The sequence below is a fragment of the Salmo salar genome, chromosome ssa01 (assembly GCF_905237065.1).
Source record: "Salmo salar chromosome ssa01, Ssal_v3.1, whole genome shotgun sequence".
NCBI classification, from domain to species: domain Eukaryota; kingdom Metazoa; phylum Chordata; class Actinopteri; order Salmoniformes; family Salmonidae; genus Salmo; species Salmo salar.
The window spans coordinates 54,897,014-54,921,283 of NC_059442.1; the positions used below are offsets into that span (position 1 = coordinate 54,897,014).

General features: G+C 44.5%; 1 protein-coding gene across 3 annotated transcripts; it reads left to right on the forward strand.

Annotated features, from left to right (window-relative positions):
- The first annotated feature begins 1,282 nt into the window (after positions 1–1,282).
- On the forward strand, positions 1,283–12,244 carry LOC106605075 (serine racemase). 3 transcript variants are annotated; one of them, XM_014200356.2, is made up of 11 exons: positions 1,283–2,151; positions 5,186–5,546; positions 5,825–5,941; positions 6,105–6,346; positions 6,470–6,635; positions 6,806–6,908; positions 7,066–7,141; positions 8,633–8,758; positions 8,962–9,129; positions 10,995–11,052; positions 11,649–12,244. In XM_014200356.2, exons 1-11 carry the CDS (start codon positions 1,439–1,441, stop codon positions 11,745–11,747), a joined length of 2,229 nt encoding a protein of 742 aa, XP_014055831.1. In that variant the 5' UTR covers positions 1,283–1,438; the 3' UTR covers positions 11,748–12,244. The 3 variants fall into 3 exon arrangements, with proteins under 3 accessions (XP_014055831.1, XP_014055840.1, XP_045575757.1); XM_014200365.2 differs by having other exon boundaries at positions 1,284–1,542; XM_045719801.1 differs by having other exon boundaries at positions 1,832–2,098.
- The last annotated feature ends 12,026 nt before the right edge of the window (positions 12,245–24,270 follow it).

Here is a 24,270-nt window from a genome sequence, read left to right on the forward strand (position 1 = left end):
GAACATGTTATTTCCGCATACCACTAACAAACCAAAACTCAACCACAACAGAGAAAGGAGGCAGTCAAGAGACGCCTGACAACCAAGGGGACAGAGAGAGGGGAGGGGAGGGGATGGTGGGTGCAGGGGATAATATCTCTCTCTCTTGCAAGGAGAGTTGTGTGGGAAGCACAGCCAGGTCCCCTGATAGCCTTTCCAGGAACAACAGTGGTTGGCCTGCCAAGAGGGTCATCATCAGATAGACAGGGAGTTGTGCTGAATGGAACAGAGCCTCCCAGCCGTCTAAGCCCCAATGCTCCAGGGTAGGGGGTGGCCGAGTGCTACACAGCCCATTAGAAAGGACCTTTGGTGGAGGAGGGGGACAGCCAGTGAAGGATCAACAACGCACCCACGCCCAGTTTCTTAGTTCATGCCCCATCTCCTAGCATTCTATAAAACACCATTGTCCTGCCAAAAGATTAGGTCAGCTCTGGATACCGGTTAACTCTTTGGCAGAGACATCCCTCCCTGTCACTAACAAAGGGGTTAGGGTTCAATCTGATGTGTGTGTGTGTGAGCGTGCGTGCGTGTGTGTTTTTGTGTAGATGGGATTGTGTACGTCAACGATGACCTTTGCTTCTGGTTTATCTCTTCTCTCACGGTTCCAGTCAGAGTTCAGTCAGCCCCACTGATTCCTAGATTCGCATATTGTAAATATCAGATATTACATTCTTTACTAGATAGTGTATGTTGCTATCTTAATCACAATGAGGAGACACAGTTTCAGTCAAGTGAGTGTAATAGCACAAGAAGATATGCTATTGTCAGTGTTTAGACAGCTGTACTATCTGAAATGAGTCAAAGGTCAAAGATTTTGTTGATCCTTCACTGACTGTGGGGAACGTTGTAGGGGACATCTTCATCCTAGTTTAGAGATCAGAGGTGGAGGAAGCTTCTACATACCTTCTTATCCTGACTGAATAGGATCTCCCTGCTTAGAAAGTCATTGCTCTCTCTCTCTCGCTCTCTCTCATCTCTGATCCTCCTAGTGTCTCTATCTCGACTAACTGCCGAAGATCCCAGATCATTGTTCCCTAGATAAACTGTAAGTCTGTATCTATCCCCTTACAGCGTCTGATTACCAACACGCCACAGACCTGGAGGTTTATTCCAGGTCTGGGACCGGAATAGAGACAAGGGGAGGGAGGGGCCAGGCCAGGGCTGGAGGCAAGCTGGGCTGGAGGGCTGGGCGGCGGGCGGGCATGTGCCTCTGGGTAATCCCCCTTTAAATAGCCCCAGGAAGGGATCCAGGGCAGTGCAGTTAACACCGTGGGAGTGCTCTGAGCCGACACACTGTACCACACACTCCTGGACCTGCAACACAGGAGGAGCAGGGAGAGGACTTTTCGGGACTTATCCAGAGTGGATCCTGGGACTATAGCTGAAAAAGTGGTCCAGGATGAACTTTGCCGCCCAGTTCATCTACGCCAACTATATCAGAGATGGATCGCCTAACAGAGTGGGATTCAGCGATAGTGATGAGAATGATCCCTTCTGGCAGAGGTGGGACTCTACAGATTCATCACCCACCCACTGTACCCCATTAGACACAGAGGGATTTCCCACCCGAGCCCTGGCTGCAGACGTACCCCCCCAACACCCTAAGGAGCCAAATACTCCCACTGCCGCTTCTACTGTAGTGACTCCTGCTGTGGCTCCTACTGCACCTCGTGCTGCACCTCTTCCTGTTCTCCTTCATCCTTGTTCTGCACCTCTTCTCTCTCCCCAAGGTCAACTAACCCCACCATCCACAACCTCCACTCTCCACCATCTTCCTTCTCCTTCTCCTTGTGCAAGGATATCTACCAAGTCCTGTAGAGCCACCAGCAAACCACTTCCTCATCATCCAGCACTTCCTGTCCCCAAATCTAACGCCATCTCCGATCCCTGTCCTCCTCCTCCACCTGAAACAGCACCTCCACCACCTTCACCTCGAGCTTCCCCTGCTCTCCCCAGGTCCACAGTAGTAGCCAAGGCCCCCCTTAGCCGTGTCCCTGCCCCTGTGATACCCTCTCCAGACCCGGGGAACAGATTTCTCTTGCCAGCCTTCCACGTTCTGGTATGCCTCCTCCTCCGCCTGGTTCTATCCTTCATCCTCTTCTTCCTCCCCAGGTAAACAGACTAGACACAGGGAAGGACATAAAGATAGAGAGAGAGAGTGATAAAGGAGAGAGCGTAAGACAAAGAAAAGCTTGGAGTCTTCCACATTCTGAGACAGTAGAAAGGAGACGGAGAGGTGGTATTACTGAAAGAAAGTGTGAAGGATTAATGAGGCAAATGGTGTAGAAGGACATTAGTGTCAGAGGGTTAACTGGGGGAATGGGGTGATAGGGTAAAACTGCTCTTGTGGCTTAGTAGACGATATTAATAGAACGACTGGTTGTAAAACAGGAAACGGAGCCAAATACATTGGATATTGGGGAAATAGAATGTCAACAGAGTAACGCCACCTGGTGGTTCTATGTGCTAGTGCTGTTTGTATCTTGACGTCTTTGCTATGACTTAGCTCTTGGAAATTCTGCCCATGTGTATACCAGTGGAGGCTGCTGAAGGGAGGACAGGTCATAATAATGTCTGGAACGGATTAAATGGAATGGCATCAAACACATGGAAACCATGTGTTTGAGATATTTGATGCTATTCTGGTCCAGCCATTACCATGAGCCCGTCCTCCCTAATTAAGGTGCCACCAACCTCCTGTGTATACACAATGGAAACTTAAAGTGAAGTTATATTTTACCAGCTGGTTTGAATTATGACATACAGTCTATCCATTTCAGTAGTGCATATAATGTGAGCAAAACTGAGTGACTTTTGAATAGGAGTCTCCCCAAAACATAATATATCATACAATATCATGTATGTGAATGCATTAGGTTATTTAAATACAATTTAATGAATACTACATGTAGTTGCTATGAATGTTTATAAAGCAATGTTAGTAGGTGAATCTAATCCCCGGTCTAATCTAATCCCTGTATGTCTTTATAAATAGAGCCTTAATTCTGAATGACCTGATTGCTGATAATATACAGTTGAAATCGGAGGTTTACATACACTTAGGTTGGAGTCATTAAAACTTGTTTTTCAACCACTCCACAAATGTCTTGTTAACAAACTATAGTTTTGGCAAGTCGGTTAGGACATCTACTTTGTGCATGACACAAGTCATTTTTCCAACAATTGTTTACAGACAGATTATTTCACTTATAATTCACTGTATCACAATTCAAGTGGGTCAGAAGTTTACATACACTAAATTGACTATGCCTTTAAACAGCTTGGAAAATTCCAAGCTGTTCCTATCTTCAAACGCAGTGCTTGACATCATTGGAAAATCAAAAGAAATCAGCCAAGACCTAAGAAAATAATTTGTGGACCTCCACAAGTCAGGTTCATCCTTTTGGAGCAATTTCCAAATGTTCATCTGTACAAACAATAGTACCCAAGTATAAACACCATGGGCCCACGCAGCTGTCATACCACTCAGGAAGGAGACGCGTTCTGTCTCCTAGAGATGAATGTTCTTTGGTGCGAAAAATCAAATCAGTTTGCAACTGAACATGGGGACAAATATCATACTTTTTGGAGAAATGTTCCCTAGTCTGATGAAACAAAAATAGAACTGTTTGGCCATAATGACCATCGTTATGTTTGGAGGAAAAAGGGGGAGGCTTGCAAGCAGAAGAACACCATCCCAACCGTGAAGCACGGAGGGACTGGTGCACTTCACAAAATAGATGACATCATGAGGTAAGAAAAGTATGTGGATATATTGAAGCAAAATCTCAAGACATCAGTCAGGAAGTTAAAGCTTGGTCGCAAATGGGTCTTCCAAATGGACAATGACCCCAAGCATACTTCCAAAGTTGTGGCAAAATTGCTTAAGGACAACAAAGTCAAGGTATTGGAGTGGCCATCACAAAGCCCTGACCTCAATCCTATAGAAGATTTGTGGCCAGAATTGAAAAAGTGTGTGCGAGCAAGGAGGCCTACAAACCTGACTCAGTTACACCAGCTCTGTCAGGAGGAATGGGCCAAAATTCACCCAACTTATTGTGGGAAGCTTGTGGAAGGCTACCTGAAATGTTTGACCCAAGTTAAACAATTTAAAGGCAATGCTACCAAATACTAATTGAGTGTATGTAAACTTCTGACCCACTGGGAAAGTGATGAAATAAATAAAAGCTGAAATAAATAATTCTCTCTACTATTATTCTGACATTTCACATTTTTAAAATCAAGTGGTGATCCTAACTGACCTAAGACAGAGAATTTTTACTAGGATTCAATGTCAGGAATTGTGAAAAACTGAGTTTGAATGTATTTGGCTAAGGTGTATGTAAACGTCCGACTTCAACTGTAGCTATGTATCCTAATTACCACAATAATGCAAAGGTTCGATTAACTATATTATCAATCCCATTAACTATTATGGAAATGTTTGGACATTAAGTACTAGGTTTAACAACAATCCAACTAAATGCTGTACCAAGTTATTATTGAGTTACAGGATTTCGTCAAACTATCACTGATAATAAGCGTCTCTCTCATTTAACTTTATTCAAAGCATGTTACGTTTAATTACTGCATGCCCCTAAAAGACTGCATTGAAATGATTCAAATTAGTCATTGTTTAATCAGAGATCAAATAAATCAAGCAGAGGTGAAACTCGGAGAACATGATAGGTGACTAAATGAAATCCAACCATTCCCTTCCCCTCTGTACCATACAAACAGACAACAACATAAGAGCCGTGTGTGTGTGTGTGAGGTTAATAGGTCAAAACCTACAACTATTAACGTTGTCATCAGGGACAGCCAGTTGTACCTGGACATGGGAAGATCTCTGTGGATTATCTCCTATTGTACAGAGCACAAGGTTACTGCCATCACTCCCAGACTATGTAAAGCAGTGGCTAATCTATTCCCCACTTGTTCACACACATGTACAAATCTTACTCCTGAAAACTCCACCCAGCCTATTAGCAATTCTCTCCTCCTGCTCCCTCTCATCACTCTAGTCCATTGCTGAGACCTTTGACCTAAAATACATGTGTAAAACGGTAAGAGCTGTATCCATCATTACAGACACCCAACCAGAGAGAGTAATTCCAAGCCCTGTTGATCTTCCTTTCTCCCCCAGCGAGGAGCAACGTCTTGGGTCAACTAAACAGGGCTGCTCCACCTCTTCCAAGAGTACCTGCAACAAGGATGCCCCCGTTTGTAATGGGGTTGCGGGCGTGCGGCCCACCCTCATCCACCCAGAGCGCCTGAAGGACTTTGGTATTGAGGAGGAGGAGTGCCTCAATGGGGAAGTCAAGACCAAGGTGACCAAGGTGGTGGGGGCCCCTGAGATCCAGCTGATGGACCCGCCCAAGACTAACAAGAAGAGAGGCAGCGAGAGCAAAGCAGTCACACCACCCAAGCCTGAATACCTCCGCTTCGATGACATCAGTGCTGCAGCCTTCAAAATTCAGTTGAGGATGCAGAAGACCCCCTGCATGGTATGTTCAGAGCCTTCTATACACTCTTAGAAAAAATGTACCAGCTAGAACCATAAAGGGTTCCTTGGATGTCCCTCGTCTGTAGGAGAACCCTTTTGTGTCCAGTTTAAGCCTTTTCACCAAAGGGTTCTTAAAGGATTCTTTGATGAGGGATAGGCGAAGAACCCTTCGTTTATTCTAAGTAGTACCTTTTTTTCTCAAAGAGTAATAACTGTAGATGATGAACCCTGCTTCATATGCAGAAGCTTACTCGCATCGGGCTTGTTTGTGTTTCCCAGTACTCCAGACTGTCCAAACAGTACGGCATGGAGATCTTCCTGAAGAAGGAACACCTCCACTACACAGGCTCAGTGAAGGAAAGAGGCGTTCTCTACGTGCTCACCTCCCTCAACCAGGTATGCATCACAATGCATCTCTCAATGCATTCCAGCTGGGGAAAAGTCCAAGCTAACAAGTAGCTGACAAGTTAACAAGTAGCTAACAAGTTAACAAGTAGCTAACAAGCTAAACAAACACTAATTACTTTAACAGTTAGCTAACTCCCATCCCCCTCCACAGGAGCAGCAGAAGAAGGGGGTGATTGTGGCTACAGACTGTAGCTTCTCCATGGCCGTGGCCCACCATGCAGTGGAGTTGAGGATCCCAGTGTTTGTCATCATGCCAGCCAGCTGTGCCCAGCCCCACCTCAGGATGTACCGTGACTACGGCGCCATGGTAATCTCCTACGGCAGCACGGCCAGGGACTCCCTGAACCACGCCCGCCACCTGGCCAAGGAGAACGGATACCTCTGCCTGGAAGAGTAAGTCACCCTGGGGGCCAGTCCCATAGCTCTCCTTTGTTTCAAAACATGCACTGATGACAATGTGACACTAACACATGGGCACATGGTAATACTGGATTTCTCTCTCTATCTCTCGCTCAGGGATGATAGTGCCGTGTACTTGGCAGGACTGGGCACAGTAGGCATGGAGATCTATGAGCAGGTGCCCAAACTAGATGCAGTCATTGTGCCCGCTGGTGGGCAGTGTAGTCTACTGGTTGGCACAGCAGCCGCCATCAAACACCTCAACTCGCGCATCACTGTCATAGTAAGTGTTTCCTAACTCTGAATATTTGTTTAGTGTACTATTGTCGTAGTGAGTAAGTTGCAAACATGCTCTCCAAAATGTGGATCCTCATCATACTTAGCATAGCACTTAATGTCCACTAAATCAAAAAAATAATATTGGGATTTATGTACCATTGTTCTCTTCGACAGGGAGTTGAACCAGAAGGATTCTCGTTGCTACTACAGTCCCTCAAAACAGGCAGCCCGGTGATTAGAGAACTATACAGCACCCCCAACAAGAAGCTTTATGGAGGTACTGTGCACTTGTACCCCTGTAGGCTATGTGAACCCATACCTACCCCATGTGATATGTTTTTTTCTCTGTACTTTGTCTTTCTTTTTCTTAAATAGATTGTCATGGCAATGTACTCACTGAACTCAACGCCTATAACCCCACTCTCTATCCCCAGACCTATTTGAGCACTCAATGGGGACCCACACCTTCCATCTGGCTAAGACATTTGTGGATAAAGTCATCTCTGTCAGGTATTACATCTCTATGGAAGAGGAGGGTATCTCACCACATATTTGCCATCGTCATAGTATTCCACATGTATGGACATAGACACCCCTCTGTTCCCCAGTGCTGTGATTGTTGCCATGGCTCTATATTGGTAGCACTGATGCTCCCAAGGTTAGAAGCACCAAACAGTACTTAGCAGCAGTATTTAGGAGCACCAGGGGCTCTATTAAATCCGTATCAGGGAAGTTCAGCGTTATTGCGTGATTGACAATTAAAGACGATGTTCCCACAGTGGCGGAGACTGCATTCGCTTCAGCGATACAGATTGAATAGAGCCCTAGGCCTATGTGAATCCATATCTCCTGGAGGAGCCCATTTCCTTTCTTCCAGTGCCTTCTTACCGGGCAAGTTACCAGGTTGTTAGGCAGCTAGGTAACGTGACTGGACATTTGCTTGTTTTCAAACAAGTTAGCGGCCCGCAACATGGTTTCTGAAATGATCAAATGTGACCTGCGAATCCGCAATAGAAAGGGAAAATGTTAGCTCCGGTCATCCATATTGAACAGTTTGGGCAAGAGACTAGCAGTTCTATGCATTGTAAAGGTGCAACCATGGTACTCACAGGTGAGGTGCAAAGGGAAGTGAACACTGCCGGGTTACCTCCCTCTCCAACCAAGGTGCATGAATTGAGGAGCAAACAGAGTGCTAAAAGCAAAATTGCGTCTCTGCCTTAGCCTTTTGCAGCTAGAAAAGAAGGAGGCTTTTGTATATTGCTAAATGTTCTCCTATGGGTTCAGGGACCAATCACAATGGGAATACAACACAAAACATGATGTGATTATTTGCAATAATCTGACCAATAGGCGGCCATTTTGAAATATATAAAAGTCCCCTTTATTTTTATGTCTGTAAAACCTTGATCAAATCTAAGGGTCAAAGTTTGTTTAACTTTTTGTAATAAAGAAGCAATAAAGAAGCTTTTAAAAGTTGCTGAATTCCCTCTTCAATCTCACAGGTGAGGGGAAATTATACAATATATTGACTTTTCTTGCCGCAATATATCGGCGGCAGAGTAGCCTAGTGGTTAGAGAGTTGGACTAGTAACTGAAAGGTTGCAAGATCGAATCCCCGACCTGACAAGTTCTGCCCCTGAACAAGGTAGTTAACCCACTGTTCCTAGGCCGTCATTGAAAATAAGAATTTGTTATTAACTGACTTGCCTAGTTAAATAAAGGTAAAATTTATATATTTTTAAATATGATACAAATGTAACAACTTAACTTGTTGCTCCTAACGACACCAATATAATTTTGCCATTCAATGTATTATCTGGGTGAATATTTTTATTCTACAGCAAAATATTTAGGATCATATGGGACCAAGATGGTCGCAAATTAGAGCCCAGAGTGCAGTAAAGTGTCTCAATCATTGTCCTTTAGCACTGCGGTTGTTGTGGTGGTGTTGTTGTTGTTCTCTCACTCTGAGTATCCCTGACCTTTTACTCTTCTCAACAGAGAGGAGGACTCTCTGGTAGCCATGCTAAGGTTCCAGGAGTTTGAACACTCCATGGTGGACACAGAGGGAGCCATGGGACTGGCGGCCATCTTGGCTGGTCAACTACCAGAGCTGAAGGGCAAAAGGTGGGTTAACGCACGGCTAGTGTGGGTTTCTGTATCAAAACATATGAGTGAATCCTAACCCTTAGCCTTCAATTGACATCAATGCATGACTAAATGAAAATTCGACTTAAGGAAATTAGGATTCACCCATAGTGTCAAAAATGTAACCTGTTGATATTCCGATGAATTGAGTCTCCATCTATGTCCTTGTCTGCCCGCTGCAGGGTAGCTGTGGTGGTCAGCAGTGCTAACATGGAGTTGGACCTGATCAGACAGTGTGTTGACCGAGCCCTGGTTCTGGACGACCGGGTCAACAAGTTTACGGTGCAGTTGGGGGACCTTCCAGGGGACATGGCCAAGCTACTGGACATCCTGGCCCGAGAGGACATCAAGTGAGTTAAACACTAACATGTGAACAGATAGTTATGAACTATGCTGTACATCTGAATATAAATACACTAGTGTATAAGCGGTTGATTACTCCCTATTTCTCTGAAACACACACACACGTCAGAGTGTATGATCAGACAGACTGACCGTAACCCAGTACTACCAGACCTTATTAATCACCTAAGTTCTGATATCTGTGCTGCATATGGATGGAGATAAGTGTGTATAGTTAGATTATGGTGCGTATAGTTAGATCACTCACTCTCTCTCAGTGACGGTAATGCCTCTGTGCTCAATCTGGCCCCGTGACCCTGTTCTCCCCACATCCGATCGCATCAGAATAAGCCACAGGACAGGAGGAGGCTTTACCTGGCAGGATGTTCAGTCTGGACAGACAAATCCTCTGATACCAAGAACAATGTGAATGAAGTCTGCTCCTTTCTTTCTCCTCATACACTTTTTCTTTCTCTCGTTCTGTATGTTTACAGTGGCTTGCAGTGGCATTTTTCCTATTTTGTTGCCTTACAACCTGGAAATAAGATAGATTTTTGGGGGGTTTGTATCATTTGATTTACACAACATGCCTACCACTTTGAAGATGCAAACTATTTTTTATTGTGAAACAAACAAGAAATAAGACAAAAAAACGGAAAACTTGAGCGTGCATAACTATTCACCCCCCCCCCATCCATCCCAGTCTCAAATCTCTGGAAGACTGAAACAGGTTTCCCTCAAGAACTTCCCTGTATTTAGCGCCATCCATCATTCCTTCAATTCTGACCAGTTTCCCAGTCCCTGCTGATGAAAAACATCCCCACAGCATGATGCTGCCACCACCATGCTTCACTGTGGGGATGGTGGTCTCGGGGTGATAGGAGGTGTTGGGTTTGCGCCAGACATAGTGTTTTCCTTGATGACCAAAAAGCTACATTTTAGTCTCATTTGACCAGAGTACCTTCTTCCATGTGTTTGGGGAGTCTCCCACATGCCTTTTGGGGAACACCAATTTTTTCTTTAAGCAATGGCTTTTTCTGGTCACTCTTCCGTAAAGCCCAGCTCTGTGGAGTGTACGGCTTAAAGTGGTTCTATGGACAGATACTCCAATCTCCACTGTGGAGCTTTGCAGCTCCTTCAGGGTTATCTTTGTTGTCTCTCTGATTAATGCCCTCCTTGCCTGGTCCGTGAGTTTTGGCGGTGGCCCTCTCTTGGCAGGTTCGTTGTGGTGCCATATTCTTTCCATTTTTTAATAATGGATTTAATGGTGCTCCGTGGGATATTCAAAGTTTTGGATATTCTTTTTATAACCCAACCCTAATCTGTACATCTCCACAACTTTGTCCCTGACCTGTTTGGAGAGCTCCTTGGTCTTCATGGTGCCGCTTGCTTGGTGGTGCCCCTTGCTTAGTGGTGTTGCAGACTCTGGGGCCTTTCAGAACAGGTGTAAATATACTGAGATCATGTGACAGATCATGTGACACTTAGATTGCACATAGGTGGACTTTATTAACTAATTATGTGACTTCTGAAGGTAATTGGTTGCACCAGATCTTATTTAGGGGCTTCATAGCAAAGTGGGTGAATACATATGCACGCACCACTTTTCAGTTTTTATTTTTTATTTATTTTTTGAAACAAGTTATTTTTTTCATTTCACTTCACCAATTTGGACTATTTTGTGTATGTCCATTACATGAAATACAAATAAAAATCTATTTAAATTACAGGTTGTAATGCAACAAAATAGGAACAACGGCAAGGGGGATGAATACTTTTGCAAGGCACTGTACATCTGTCACCTCTCAGTAATGCTTCTTTTCATCTTCTTTCTCTCTACCTTTCTCTCTCTCTCTCTCACTCTCTCCATCAGGTTGTTGGATGTTTGCCACCGTAGACACAATGACAGAGGCGATCTCTTCAAGGCCCTGGTACAACAGCCTTACCCTCTTCCCCCAAAATCCACTCAGCTGCTTTTCACACTACCGTTGCCATGGAAACCCTGGCTCGGGTTGCCGCTGTGTTGGTAGTGCAGGGTAGTGTGAGATGAGTGGTGGATTCTTGGACCAGTGGTGCTAGACAGTGTCAATATGTGATTGATTTGGAAGTGGTTAATGACTGATTGAGGCGTTGCCTACTAATGGCAAGCATGATTTAGAAGTTCCAGATGTGTGACTTTAATTGACTGTAAAGTTGGCAGCTGTAAAACAAGTTATGTACAGGTATGTTATGTGAAGGTACAATATTATGCTACTACCATGTACCGGGTTAAGTCTAGTCATAGAAAGGAGACAGACTGGAATCGACAGTGTGTTGCATCATGCTACAACCACGTAGCAATGGTATGTTCTAAACGTGTGCGAGTGGGTCAATGTATAATTATCTTAGAGATCATGTATTTACATTTCACAGACTGTGTGTGTGTGTGTGTGTGTGTGTGTGTGTGTGTGTGTGTGTGTGTGTGTGTGTGTGTGTGTGTGGGGCAGTGAGGGATGATTAGGATTAAATCTGTGGTGTGTGCCCACAGGTGGAGTGTGTGGTGGAGACCAGAGATAAGACACAGAGCACTCAGCTCCGCAGGACACTGTCTGAGCGCTATCCCACACTACGCTGGCTGGACCGGTGATCAACACTTGTCACGGCTCTCATCACGGCTCTCACTCTGAACACGCACACACACACGGACAAAGCATGCACACGCATGTATGCACGTCACCTGCAGCACACACACACACACACACAATTAAACAGACAATGAAACAGAAACATTGTGAATGTATATGCAAACTAACACATAACACATGCACTGAACTTTTTTGCTGCAAAACCACCGAATTGCAATTGCTTTTGAGTATCAGTGAGTATAATAAAGCCTTTTGAATAGTAGAGATTATACAGGGAGATAAACTTAAATACGGGAATACATGGCATTTACTGCATATGCTGCTCTGATGAGAAAACAATCCTTTCACCCCATACTTCTGTTATTAGGGAGCTCAGGGGGTACTTTTGGGCCAGTTTCCCGGACAGTGATTAAGCCCAGCTGATCCTAACATAACAGTGGTATTGACAATTAAAAGCATTATGTTCTGGAAATAAAAAGTTGATGATGATGATGACGTATTCAACGATTTGTCTTCGTAATTTGTATGTCCAGTTCAGATGAGATAGGATCAGGTAAGGTCAGCCAATGGGATCAACTGCACAATGCATGTTACTCATAGTTGTGTTAGAGCATCTACCCATCAATTCACTTGATCGTGGGAACTAAATAAAGTGCGCTATTGTATAGAATCAGACCTGATCCTTTGACCCCCATTCCTTGCTGAACGAGAGAGGATGAGAAAGAAAGAGCGAGGGAGAGAGAGAGAGAACTAGAGAGAGAGAGGGAGAAGGAGTGTGCGATGCCTTGAAATAAAAGTTACCTCATGGTTCAGAAGATGACATCTCATTGATTAATGGTTGGAGACAGTGCCAGAGGAGAGACGAGATGATTTAGACGGGCTAATTCCCTAAGTTCGTTAGCAGAGGACATTCTGACCCCGCTGTGCTACTTTGGCATGGTCAGTACTAAGAAACTGTCCACTATATATCAATGAAGCAATCTAGACCTCCCAATGTCCTATACGTCTTACCAATCTACGGCGCCTAAGACAGAGAAACACGTCGTCATCGCCGAACCGAGTCAGACATTGATACTGAGATATTACAAATGTCGCACAAGATTAGGTGCCTATGAACTGTCCCCGCAAGCTTCTCCAGTTTATCACCTGAAAGATGACCAGTTGTATCAAAATTAAGACAGTGATAGCTTTAATAGCTGGTGCCAGTCTCGGGAACCAGACCCAAGGCAAGCTGGAGCATTTGAAAGAGACTCAACTGGAGCAACAATGATTCAATAAACATCATGACAGTGCCTGGGGAGATATAAGCAGGAGGAGATGTTTGAGTCTAAGCTCTGTGTTAATCAAAGTAATCAAATGGATAGCTACTGACAAATAATTAATTACTCTCCTGTAATGGCAATAAATCCTGTGACACAGCCACAGAAACTGTGAGGGCAGAGACTGGCAGGCAGGCAGCGCTTCTCAGCCAGTAGAAATCATAAATCAGATGGCATAATTTTTATGGATATAAAGAAGAAAGAAATGTCAATTTGAAATGTCAATCAGTTTGAAGTGATTGTGTTAGCTGTGTTGTTGGCTAGCTCCTCTGAACAACAGTGTCCTGGCGAGTGAGAACATTTTCTATGCCAGGCGAAATCGCACCTCATTAGCTCATTGTTATGGATGTATCCAAATAAATGTCACTAGAAAACTGCTTAAACAAATGCAAATGCAGCTATTTAATCTGGCTGGACTTTTTGACATTGCTAGCCAGTATGGCAATGAAACATTTAGAACGAATGACTGGGTCGCGTCTCTAGCAACCAAACCGATAGAACGAACGAGCAGCTGGCTTGGGTTGATTTGTGTCGGGACTATATCTTGTGAAAGGATGAAATAGTATGAATAAATGCACCAAAATAACGTTTTTATTGAGAACATGTCAATCCGTATTTGAATATGCTGGTAACCCGTATAAAAGTGATAATGCCCTTGAAGCTTGTGTTTGGAGGATATATTGGCACGGTTTGCCGGATCTTGACTTCGTCTCGGGCTTAACAACACCTGTGTCAATGTGTTCTTAAATTAATCAGTTATTCTGCAACCTGGCACAATCAGACGAGAGTGCTCTGAAATCGGAGTAGGTAGCCAGAGTGAATTTACGAACGCACCCAATATATTCTCCAAACAGTGGAGGCTCCTCAGAGGAGGAAGGGGAGAACCATCCTCCTCAGTGAAATGTCCTAAAAATAAAAATAGTGAAACACTAAAAAAGTTATCCCTTTTAGATAGAACTATACTAAATATATGAATATGTCACCAAATAACTGATTAAAGCAAACTGTTTTGCAATGACGGTCTATAGTAAGTTCAACAGCACTCTCTGGGGTAGCGCCATGGTGTAGCTGGAGGACAACTAGCTTCTGTCCTCCTCTGGGTACATTGACTTCAATACAAAACCTAGGAGGCTCGTAGGCCTCACCCTCTTCCATAGACTTACACAGTAATTATGACCACTTCCGGAGGACGACCTCCAACCAATCAAAGCTTTTGCAGTATGAACTGGATTAGGATCAGCGAATGAACCTAGTGTGTTGTACTGGGATTGTGCTGCAGAATAAGGCGGGACAGGGGTTCTATGTGTTGAGAAGCTTGATGAGTTGGTGACATGATTGGATAGAGATTGAAAAGTGATAGTTGAGCATTTTTGGGATATTATTCAATTCAAATTAGTTTCTTAAAATTACCAGATATGGAGGAGTTTGATTATACATTGTTTTCTTGGTTTTAGAACTTTATTTTTGTGTCCAGTTAGTGCAATTTATTTGAATTTGCCTTGCTAACTTAAGTAGCAGCAGCTAGCTAGCTACCAGCTCCAGTGTGCAGTTTTTGCCTCCAGCGCTACCGCAAATGCTGATGACTTTTTGTTGAAGAACCCCTTTCATTCTCTGGGGGTACACGGAAAAGAAGTGAATTAAAACCGAGGGTCGACCTCTGCCTGAGATCAGTTTCACGGAGAAGGATGAAAAGGTGAGAGCGTTCAATACCAATTGGTGTACAAAGTATAACAGTAGCTGGTTAACAGGGAGCCTCTCATCAAGCCGCCTGTATTGCTGGCCTTGCCTGCTTTTTGGAAAGTCATCCTAGGGCGAAAGAGGGTACAGTGACCTAAAGAACATCGATCATTCTGCTAAACGCCCCAAAAAAAGCAGACAGCATATAAATGCCCACATCAGATTCAAGCTTCTGTAAAAAAGGCCCCATCGATCATGACGAAGGTCTACGTATTCAAACTGCGCAACACAATGAGAATTTAATTAAGAAGAAACAGGAATGTTCTCAAGCGGCTTATCAATGCCACTATTTCCGCGCATACAATAATTGGCTTTTAGAGGACACGACGAGAGGTAAAGTTCCACGAACAAGTGCAACTACAAGGAGCTTGCAGTGGTAATGTCACGTTATGATGCTTTACTTGCTGAACATATGGAACTTTCTACTGTCTTTTTCTGGGATGTCGAAATCAATTCAATAGCTTCCATCCCATCATCCATTAAAAGTTATATTAGAGGCAGCGCATTTTTTTTGTGCGTGCTCAAGTAGGTTATCCACTTTCCTCAGGTATTTATTTAACAAAGATGATAACACATAATCACTCCAGACAGACACAAGCAAAAACCCATGACATAAATGTTGTAGCAGCCTAGGCTTCACCTTAACATTAGAGATCTGACATGCTTAATGGGATGAAAACGAGACAATTGTTCAGTCTGATCAACTGTAGGCTACTAATAAGAGTAGATGCATACAGCCTATGTGCTCTGTCCATCTGGTCAGGGTAACTAATTGGTAACTTTATGTATTTATTTATTCCAGACTGCATCACAACCGGCCGTGATTGGGAGTCCCATATGCCGGCGCACAATTGGTCCAGCATTGTCCGGGTTAGGGTCTGGTCGGGGTAGGCCATAATTGTAAATAAGAATTTGTTCATAAATGACTTGCCTAGTTAAATAAAGGTTAAATAAAATAAAAATGTATAGTCCATTTGTGTGTGAGAAGAAAATGTGAATGTGATCAAATTTGGTTTATGTTCAAAATTGGACTGGCTAGGCTGCCTATACGTTTTCAATCAACAATTATTACCTGGAATTAACCAATCAACATAATAGTGATGGCAGATGTGTGTCATTTATTTTAATAAGGCCTACAGTTACATAGGCCTGCATGATGCAAACATGCATAAAGCAAGCTCAGCCCTGTGAATTCTATTGTCTATCAGTTGTTGTCTCTGTGTCTGGGTTGAGGAAATCCCCCTCCTAATCTGGTCTAAATATCATTCATATGAACAAGTATAAGGTTGCTGCAGTTTGACAGGGTTTTCATCCCCCCTGGGGCCAGGAGTTTTTCCCCCAGTTTTTTTAAACCATGTATTCTGATAAGGAAAAACTGGTCCCATCATAACCCTTATAAAACCTTTTTACAACTGATGAATCACTGTCATACCTTATTGGGTCCAGAGTTTTCCTGTTTAGGTTAACAGATAAGGAAAAACTCCGGGCCCCAGGGAGTAAAAAATCCCCCCCACGCTCTGGGACCTATGGTGCCACCAGTCTGCTTGCAGTTGTCAGTTATGGTCAGGTATGTGGATGATCAGGGCTTTATTCAGGAACGTTTCTTGGGCTACTATGATGTGTCAAGTGGGCAGTCTATGTTTAACTTCATGGAGAAACTTGTTGTCCAAACCTACGATGGCGCAGCTGTAATGGAATGTATCTGCTATTTGTATTTCCAGCTAAGTCCCCTCCTGTTCCCTGATTAAGAAGTGATGACTACTCCACTCCACTACCATTGTCAACTTTCTCCTGACATGAACTGAAGCCACGTCTCATGTGCCTGCTCATCCACTGGCACATTGAATGTTTCCCCTCCAAGCACTGTGACCTATCAATGTTCTCTCATTACTGTATGTCGAGTCGATCACATACACAATCACATTATTACACGTCAATGATTTTACTCCTTGCTTGGACTAACTCATTCTTAGCTCTTTTGTCTAACTGTTTTGTGTGTTGTGTTATTGTTTTTTGTCTTCCCAGTCAAATCCTGTCCTGCACTGAAGTCAAGCCTCTGAACACCTCAACTCAGGCCTCATACCCTCATTCAATCACTGCTGTGATCCCTTTCCAACACTGTGTAAGTAGCCCTCTCAATCCCATTCCCTATAATATTGTACTATAAATGTCTTTATTAAATGCTTTAGGTTAAAATAATTACTCTTTCACGATTTTAGAAACACACTTTGACGTCTCTGTGCGTTCCGCGCCTATACCGTGGGTCTCCCATCCTCCTCAATTTTTCAAGTCACCAGCCTCCACTGCCTCCAAACACCGGCTTCTCGGGCATTATCACTTAAATGACAAGGTCATAACCATTTCATAACATGTCATAATATCTGACACAACTTGCCTGCTATAATATGGCACATCTATTTTTACCTGTTGTGACAGGTGTAAAAACCCACAAAACCCACCACTGTAGTTATTTTATGGCCGGGTATGACACCTACATAAGAGTGTCAAAACCTACCACTGTAGTTATTTTATGGCCGGGGTATGACACCTACATAAGAGTGTCAAAACCTACCACTGTAGTTATTTTATGGCTGGTGTATGACACCTACATAAGAGTGTCAAAACCTACCACTGTAGTTATTTTATGGCCGGGGTATGACACCTACATAAGAGTGTCAAAACCTACTACACAAGACAAAACATTCCGTTACACCATAGCCTACTTGTCAACAGTATGTTTATGTTGTATTTTTTATTTACCATATTAAATTATCATTGTATTCGCACACACATTGATGTCAGACATGCACCTACCCCAATGCTCTGTTGCTGATGACTGGGATGAATGCAGGAGCAGATTTCAGGAGCAGGAGAAGACACCCTCTTTTTGACTGATAACTGATATAAGGGCATGTTTGTGATAGGCCTATCTGACTTATATGACTATGATGGTCATAATGCTTCTTGACAGTGTCATAAAGTGTATTTTCTTAGTCCAAGTAAAGTGACACAGTATGGTCATAATACTTCTTGACAGTGTAATAAAGTGTATTTTCTTAGTCCAAGTAAGGTGACACAGTATGGTCATAATACTTCTTGACAGTGTCATAAAGTGTATTTTCTTAGTCCAAGTAAAGTGACACAGTATGGTCATAATGCTTCTTGACAGTGTAATAAAGTGTATTTTCTTAGTCCAAGTAAAGTGACACAGTATGGTCATAATGCTTCTTGACAGTGTCATAAAGTGTATTTTCTACAAGTTATTTAAAATAAGATAAAAAAACATGACTGTAAAGAATTCATTACAACAACAAAGGATCGTACGCTTTTAAAAAAGATTTCACCTAAAATGATATACCCAAATCTAACTGCCTGTAGCTCAAGACCTGAAGCAAGGATATGCATATTCTTGATACCAATTGAAAGGAAACACTTTGAAGTTTGTGGAAATGTGAAACTAATATAGGAGAATATAACACATTAGATATGGTTAAAGATAATACAGACCAAAAAACATGCTTCGACGAAATGCAAGAGAAAGGCCATACTTTCAGATATGAGTCTAGGTGTAGTTTATATTTTGGCCACCAGATGGCAGCAGTATGTGTGCAAAGTTTCAGACTGATCCAGTGCAGAATTACATTACTGCACAATATATAAATAAAGTCTGCCAGGAGTTTGCCCAAATGTGCAGAATTGGTCAATTGATACATTTTCAAGAACATAACTATAGAGAACAAAATGCTATGGTAATATTTTTTTTTTGTTTACACTCCCAGGAATATCAAACATGATGGATCATTAGCTTATACACTACTTTCACACATCTAGATGGCCGGGCGGGGTGGGTGTGGAGCCAGAGACAGCAGTGGGGTCAAACTGTAGAACCCAGCTCCTACATTTGAACATAAAAATGTATTTTATCAAACAAAACTATGCCACATTTTATCTCTGGGACCCTCAGGATGACAAATCAGAGTAAGATTACAAAATGTAAATACATTATTTACCTTCAGAGGTGAATGTATCAAACCAAACCAGTTGCCGTGACAAACCAGTTGCCCCACCTTCAGGTGAGCCCTGGTTACCTCCTCCGGAACGCTTTAATGGAGAGCCGAGCGCTGGTCGGATGTTTCTAGCTCAGTGTGCCCTCATTTCCGAGCTTCAGCCCTCCTCCTTCCCCTCGGATTGCTCCAAAATAGCCTACCTCATCACGCTGATGTCTGGAAGGGCTCTCACCTGGGCTACCGCTGTATGGGAACAGCATCCAGCCATATGCGCGAGCCTGGAGGGGTTCGTGGGAGAGGTGAGGAAGGTCTTTGATGCCCCTGTTCTCCGGGAGAGAAGCTGCCCGGAAGCTAATCCAGCTCCGGCAGGATGCTTGCACAGTGGCTGACTATGCAGTGGATTTCCGTACATTGGCAGCGGAGAGTGAGTGGAACCCGGAAGCACTGTTCGACATGTTCCTGTACGGTGTCTCGGAGGAGGGTAAGGACGAGCTTGCGGCTCAAGAGTTACCCACAGATTTTGACTCCCTCATCACTTTGACCATCCACATCGATGGGCGATTGTGGGAACGACGGATGGAGAGGAAATTCGATTTCACTCGCACGTCCAGGGATTCCACCTCACCTCCGAGTCATCCCGGAAGTCCCCAACGGTCCTGTGGCCGAGAGCACCCGAGATTTGGCTCCAGCGACACAACCTACTCATCAACTGGTCTACAGGTGATATCATGGGCTGGAGTCCGTTCTGCCACACCCATTGTCTGAAGTCAGCGCAACCTGCCCCGGGACGTTTTCCTGGGTCCTTAGGGGTGGTTCCTGATCTCTCCGCCATTTCCGCAGAGTACCAGGACCTCCGGGAGGTGTTCAGCAAGTCCTGGGCCACTTCCCTTCCGCTGCAGGGCCCCTATGACTGCGGGATTGACCTTCTCCCTAGCACCATGCCGCCCCGGGGGCGTCTGTACTTGCTGTCGGGACATGAGACCAAGGCTATGGTGGACTACATTGGGGACTCCCTAGCTACTGGATTTATCTGTCCCTCTGCCGTTGGCGCAGGTTTCTTCTTTGTGGAGAAGAAGGACAAGATCCTGCGTCCGTGCATAGACTACTGGGGACTCAATGACATCACGGTAAAGAACGGTTATCCGCTGCCACTCATTTCCTTGGCCTTCGAGCCGCTCCAGCGGGCCACTGTGTTCTCCGAGCTGGATGTACGCAACACCTACCACCTGGTGCGGATATGAGAGGGGGACGAGTGGAAAACCACCTTCAACATGGCCAGCAGCCACTACGAATATCTGGTCATGCCCTTTGGCCTCACCAACGCCCCTGCCGTGTTCCAGGCTCTGGTGAATGATGTTCTCTGTGACATGCTGAACCGGTTCGTCTTCGTCTACATTGATGACATCCTCGTCTTCTCCTGCTCACCCCAAGAACACGTACTCCATATCCGGCAGGTTCTCCAGCGCCTTCTGATCCCGAGAAGGTGAAAGCGGTGGTGGATTGGCCTCAGCCTACATCCAGGGTGCAGCTGCAATGCTTCCTGGGGTTCGCCAACTTTTATCGCCGCTTTATCCGGGGTTACAGCACCCTGGCCTCCCCCCTGTCTGCCCTCACCTCTACCAAGGTTCCATTCACGTGGTCCACGGCTGTGGACCAGACGTTCCGGGACCTTAAACACCGCTTCACCGCTGCTCCGATCCTGGTTCATCTGGACCCTTCCCGTCAGTTTGTGGTGGAGGCCGACGCTTCGGATGTCGAAGTGGGGGCTGTTCTGTCCCAACGTTCTGCCCTGGACCTTAAGCTGCATCCCTGTGCCTTGTTCTTCCACCACCTCACCACCATGGAGAGGAATTACGATGTGGGGAATCGGGAGCTTCTCGCGATAAAGATGGCATTGGAGGAATGGAGGCACTGGCTCGAAGGAGCGGAACATCTGTTCATTGTGTGGCCTGACCACAAAAACCTGGAGTATCTCCGCACCGCCAAGCGCCTCAACTCCAGGCAGGCAAGATGGGCCCTGCTGTTTACCCGGCTCAACTTTTCCCTCTCCTACCGGGCGGGGTCCAAGAACGTAAAGCCGGATGCCTTGTCTCGCCGCAATAACCCCATGGCTACCACCCCAGAGCCCGAGACCACCCTTCCCACCTCGTGCCTGGCGATGGCACTCAGCTGGGGTATCTGGAAACAGATCCTGGAGGCACTGCAGTCCGAGCTGAACACTGGGGGGGGCCGGATAACCGGATAACCGGATATTCATGCATGATGCTGTCCGCTGTACTGGAGTGGGCCCATTCCTCCAGGCTTGCCTGCCACCCGGGCTCCCGGCGGACCCTGGCCTTCGTGCGACAACACTTTTGGTGGCCCACCATGGTTCCGGAGTCACCGCCTTTGTCGCTGCCTGCATGATCTGTGCACGGAACAAGACCCCTCAACAAACTCCGGCTGGCCTCCTCCAACCTCTGCCCGTCCCTCATCGCCCCTGGTCTCACATCTCCCTGGACTTTGTCACGGTTCTCCCCCCGTCTGATGGCAACACCGCAATCCTGACTGTGGTGGCTCGCTTTTCCAAGGCTGCCCACTTCATTCCTCTCCCCAAGTTACCCTCTGCCAAGGAGACAGCCCAGCCCATGGTGCAGCACGTCTTCCGGATCCATGGGCTGCCTGTGGACATGGTCTCCGACCGTGGCCCTCAGGTCTCGTCCCAGTTCTGGAAGGCATCTGCACCCTCATTGGGTCATCGGCCATCCTGTCCTCCGGATTCCACCCCCAGTCTAACGGCCAGTCGGAGCATGCCAACCAAGACTTCGAGACCACCCTGCGCTGCCTGGTGTCCGCCAACTCCACCACCTGAAGCCAGCAGCTGGGGTGGATGGAATACGCGGTCTGCATCTGGGTCTTACCTTCATACCTGATAAAATGTGGGTTTTGACCCTCTTATGTAGGTGTCATGACCAGCCATAAAATAACGCAATATATGTCACAACAGGTGTATATATATATATGGGTCATGACAGTGTTATGACCATGTTATGACAAGTTGTCAGATGTTAGGACAATTTATGACATGTTATGACCGTGTCATAATGTGTTATGACACTGGGTGTCAAAGTGTTACCACTTCCTGTGTTAAATTAATTAATATATTTGTTCTCTTCTATCATAACTATATGACCTTGTTATATAAGGAAATATAGCTGACCTACTAAAATGTCTTTCCCTTTGTATAGTGTCTCAATTTGCCCAAGGTTATAGGGCATATGCCATATAAAAAAGTTGACCTTTTATTAAAGGAGAAGTTTACTCAACATCCAGAACTCCCAAGTGATTCCATACATTGAAACTGGTTCAGTGGAGTTTGCCCTCTAACCCTCGCTCTCCCTGTAGTGCTGTACTGAAACTGCTGCAAAAATGGGTTTACGTTGCTGGATGCAGGCCTCGCTCTGCTCCGTTGCCAGTGAATTCATGATTCACAAATCCGCGAAGTGTGGACATATTCGTTGTTTTATTGAAAGAGCCTGTCCGAATGAGTTCTTTTTGTCTATCGGGTTTGAGTCAGGAAATGTGTACATTCCCACCTAAAACATAGCAGGGTCTCCACCACGAAGGCAGTTGTTACCCATCTCCACTGCTGTGACAGTTGGCTACATAAAATAATGATATAAAATCATCTCAAATGTTTTAGGTGGAAAAGTACACACTTCTTGACTCAAAACCTATAGTACGTTTGACAAAAATAGCTCATTTGGACAGCACTACAGGAAGGGTGAGGGCAAACCCCACTGAACTCATTTTAATGTATGGATTCACTTGGGAGTGGTGAAGCTCTTTGTACTTTAACAATCTACATCTGGGCCCGGTTTCCCAAAAGCATCTTAAGGCTAAGTTCATTGTTAGAACCATATGGTTCCAGTGGCGATTTTAGCATGTAAATCTTGTTGGGGCAACAAACCAAAAAAATGGTGGGATGCATGCCATTAAAGCCACTACACAACACTAAACAATACATTAATTTCACTAAAACGGTGATAAACGTTGCCCACAAACACAAAGGGCCTACATAAAGCTGTCCCAAAGCAGAGACCCAGCACCTTACCACTGCTACAGTTCATTCAGCCTAATTTACTGCCCTTTAAAAAAACATAGCTGATATGGCTGACTTGCTTAAACAAATGTGGTTTCTACTGACAATTGAGATGTACAAACTATGGCATAAGGGGACGACAAGCGGATAAGAGGCAATCCGTAATTTCAATTAAGACATTAATGAGGTAGCTAGGGCTAACGTAGTCAACATTATTACTTGCTCAGGACTTTTGAAATGTACAGCGACAGAATTCAGAACATGGGCCATTCTTACAGTGTTCTCCTTGTACACTAAGTCAGAACCATAGGATAAATAAAGGGGCATATAAGCAGACAGTGAAAGCTCTTACAATATTCGATGATTACATTTCTCTAAAACAGGTTATAGGCTATGTGCACCACCAAGTCAGAACAGTAGGCGAAATCAAAAGGTGAAAATAGACCAAATTATTAGGGTGAGGCACATGGGCTACTAACAGCTTACTACACAACATACATTTAGTATTACTTTCTTAGCTGCAGTATACACATCTCCCTGGCATATTACATAATTTACGCAGCAGCATCCAAGACATTTTTGGACTCACCTTGTTGTGCTGTGCTCACTTGAACAGTGGGCAAATAGTGGGCAAATTTTCTCATCAAACTTTGTCATCAAAGTCTGGCATTCTCTGGATTTATGGTGCTTTTAAGACAACTGGAAACTCAGAAAAAAAGGTTGAATCATGATAATGTCAGTGATCTTCAGGTCGTAGCTCTAGAAAGAGGACCGAGTTCCCGATTTACAATTCCGAGTTGGATGAAAGTTCAAAATGTATTTTCCCAGTCGGAGCTCATTTTTCACTAAAGTCAGATTTTGCCGTTCCAAGTTAACAGTGGTTTTGAGTGAGGCACAAATCATGCTTCATTGATAGCATGGCCAATGTTGAATGTGTATAATTGTAAACTAGGAAAAGAAACCCTTAATCTTAGATTTGGGACCACACAGTCACTCCACTGAATAGCAGGCTATTGATTGCTTTGCAATGCTTGCAGTTAGGCACTGATTCCTTCCAAACCACTTCCATTTCCAACTTGTTGTGTAATGTTAATGTCAAATGGCCGATGAGCACTGATATGTTTTATCTGTAATTTTTCTTCATTATTTCTCTTCATATGACAAGGATTAAAAAGGATTTGCCAGTAGATTGTCGACTTGATTCATGAAGATGATTGCTAGCTAAGATTTTGAAAGTATGATGTTGACACGATCAGTCCAATCAAAGCTACTATAGATATAACGTGATTTGACGTCATTTTATCTGTGGCCAATGATCTTGAGCCTTCTTGGATGGGCACTTCTAATGTTACTCTATAGCAGCACCCAAGGGGGTTGAGTT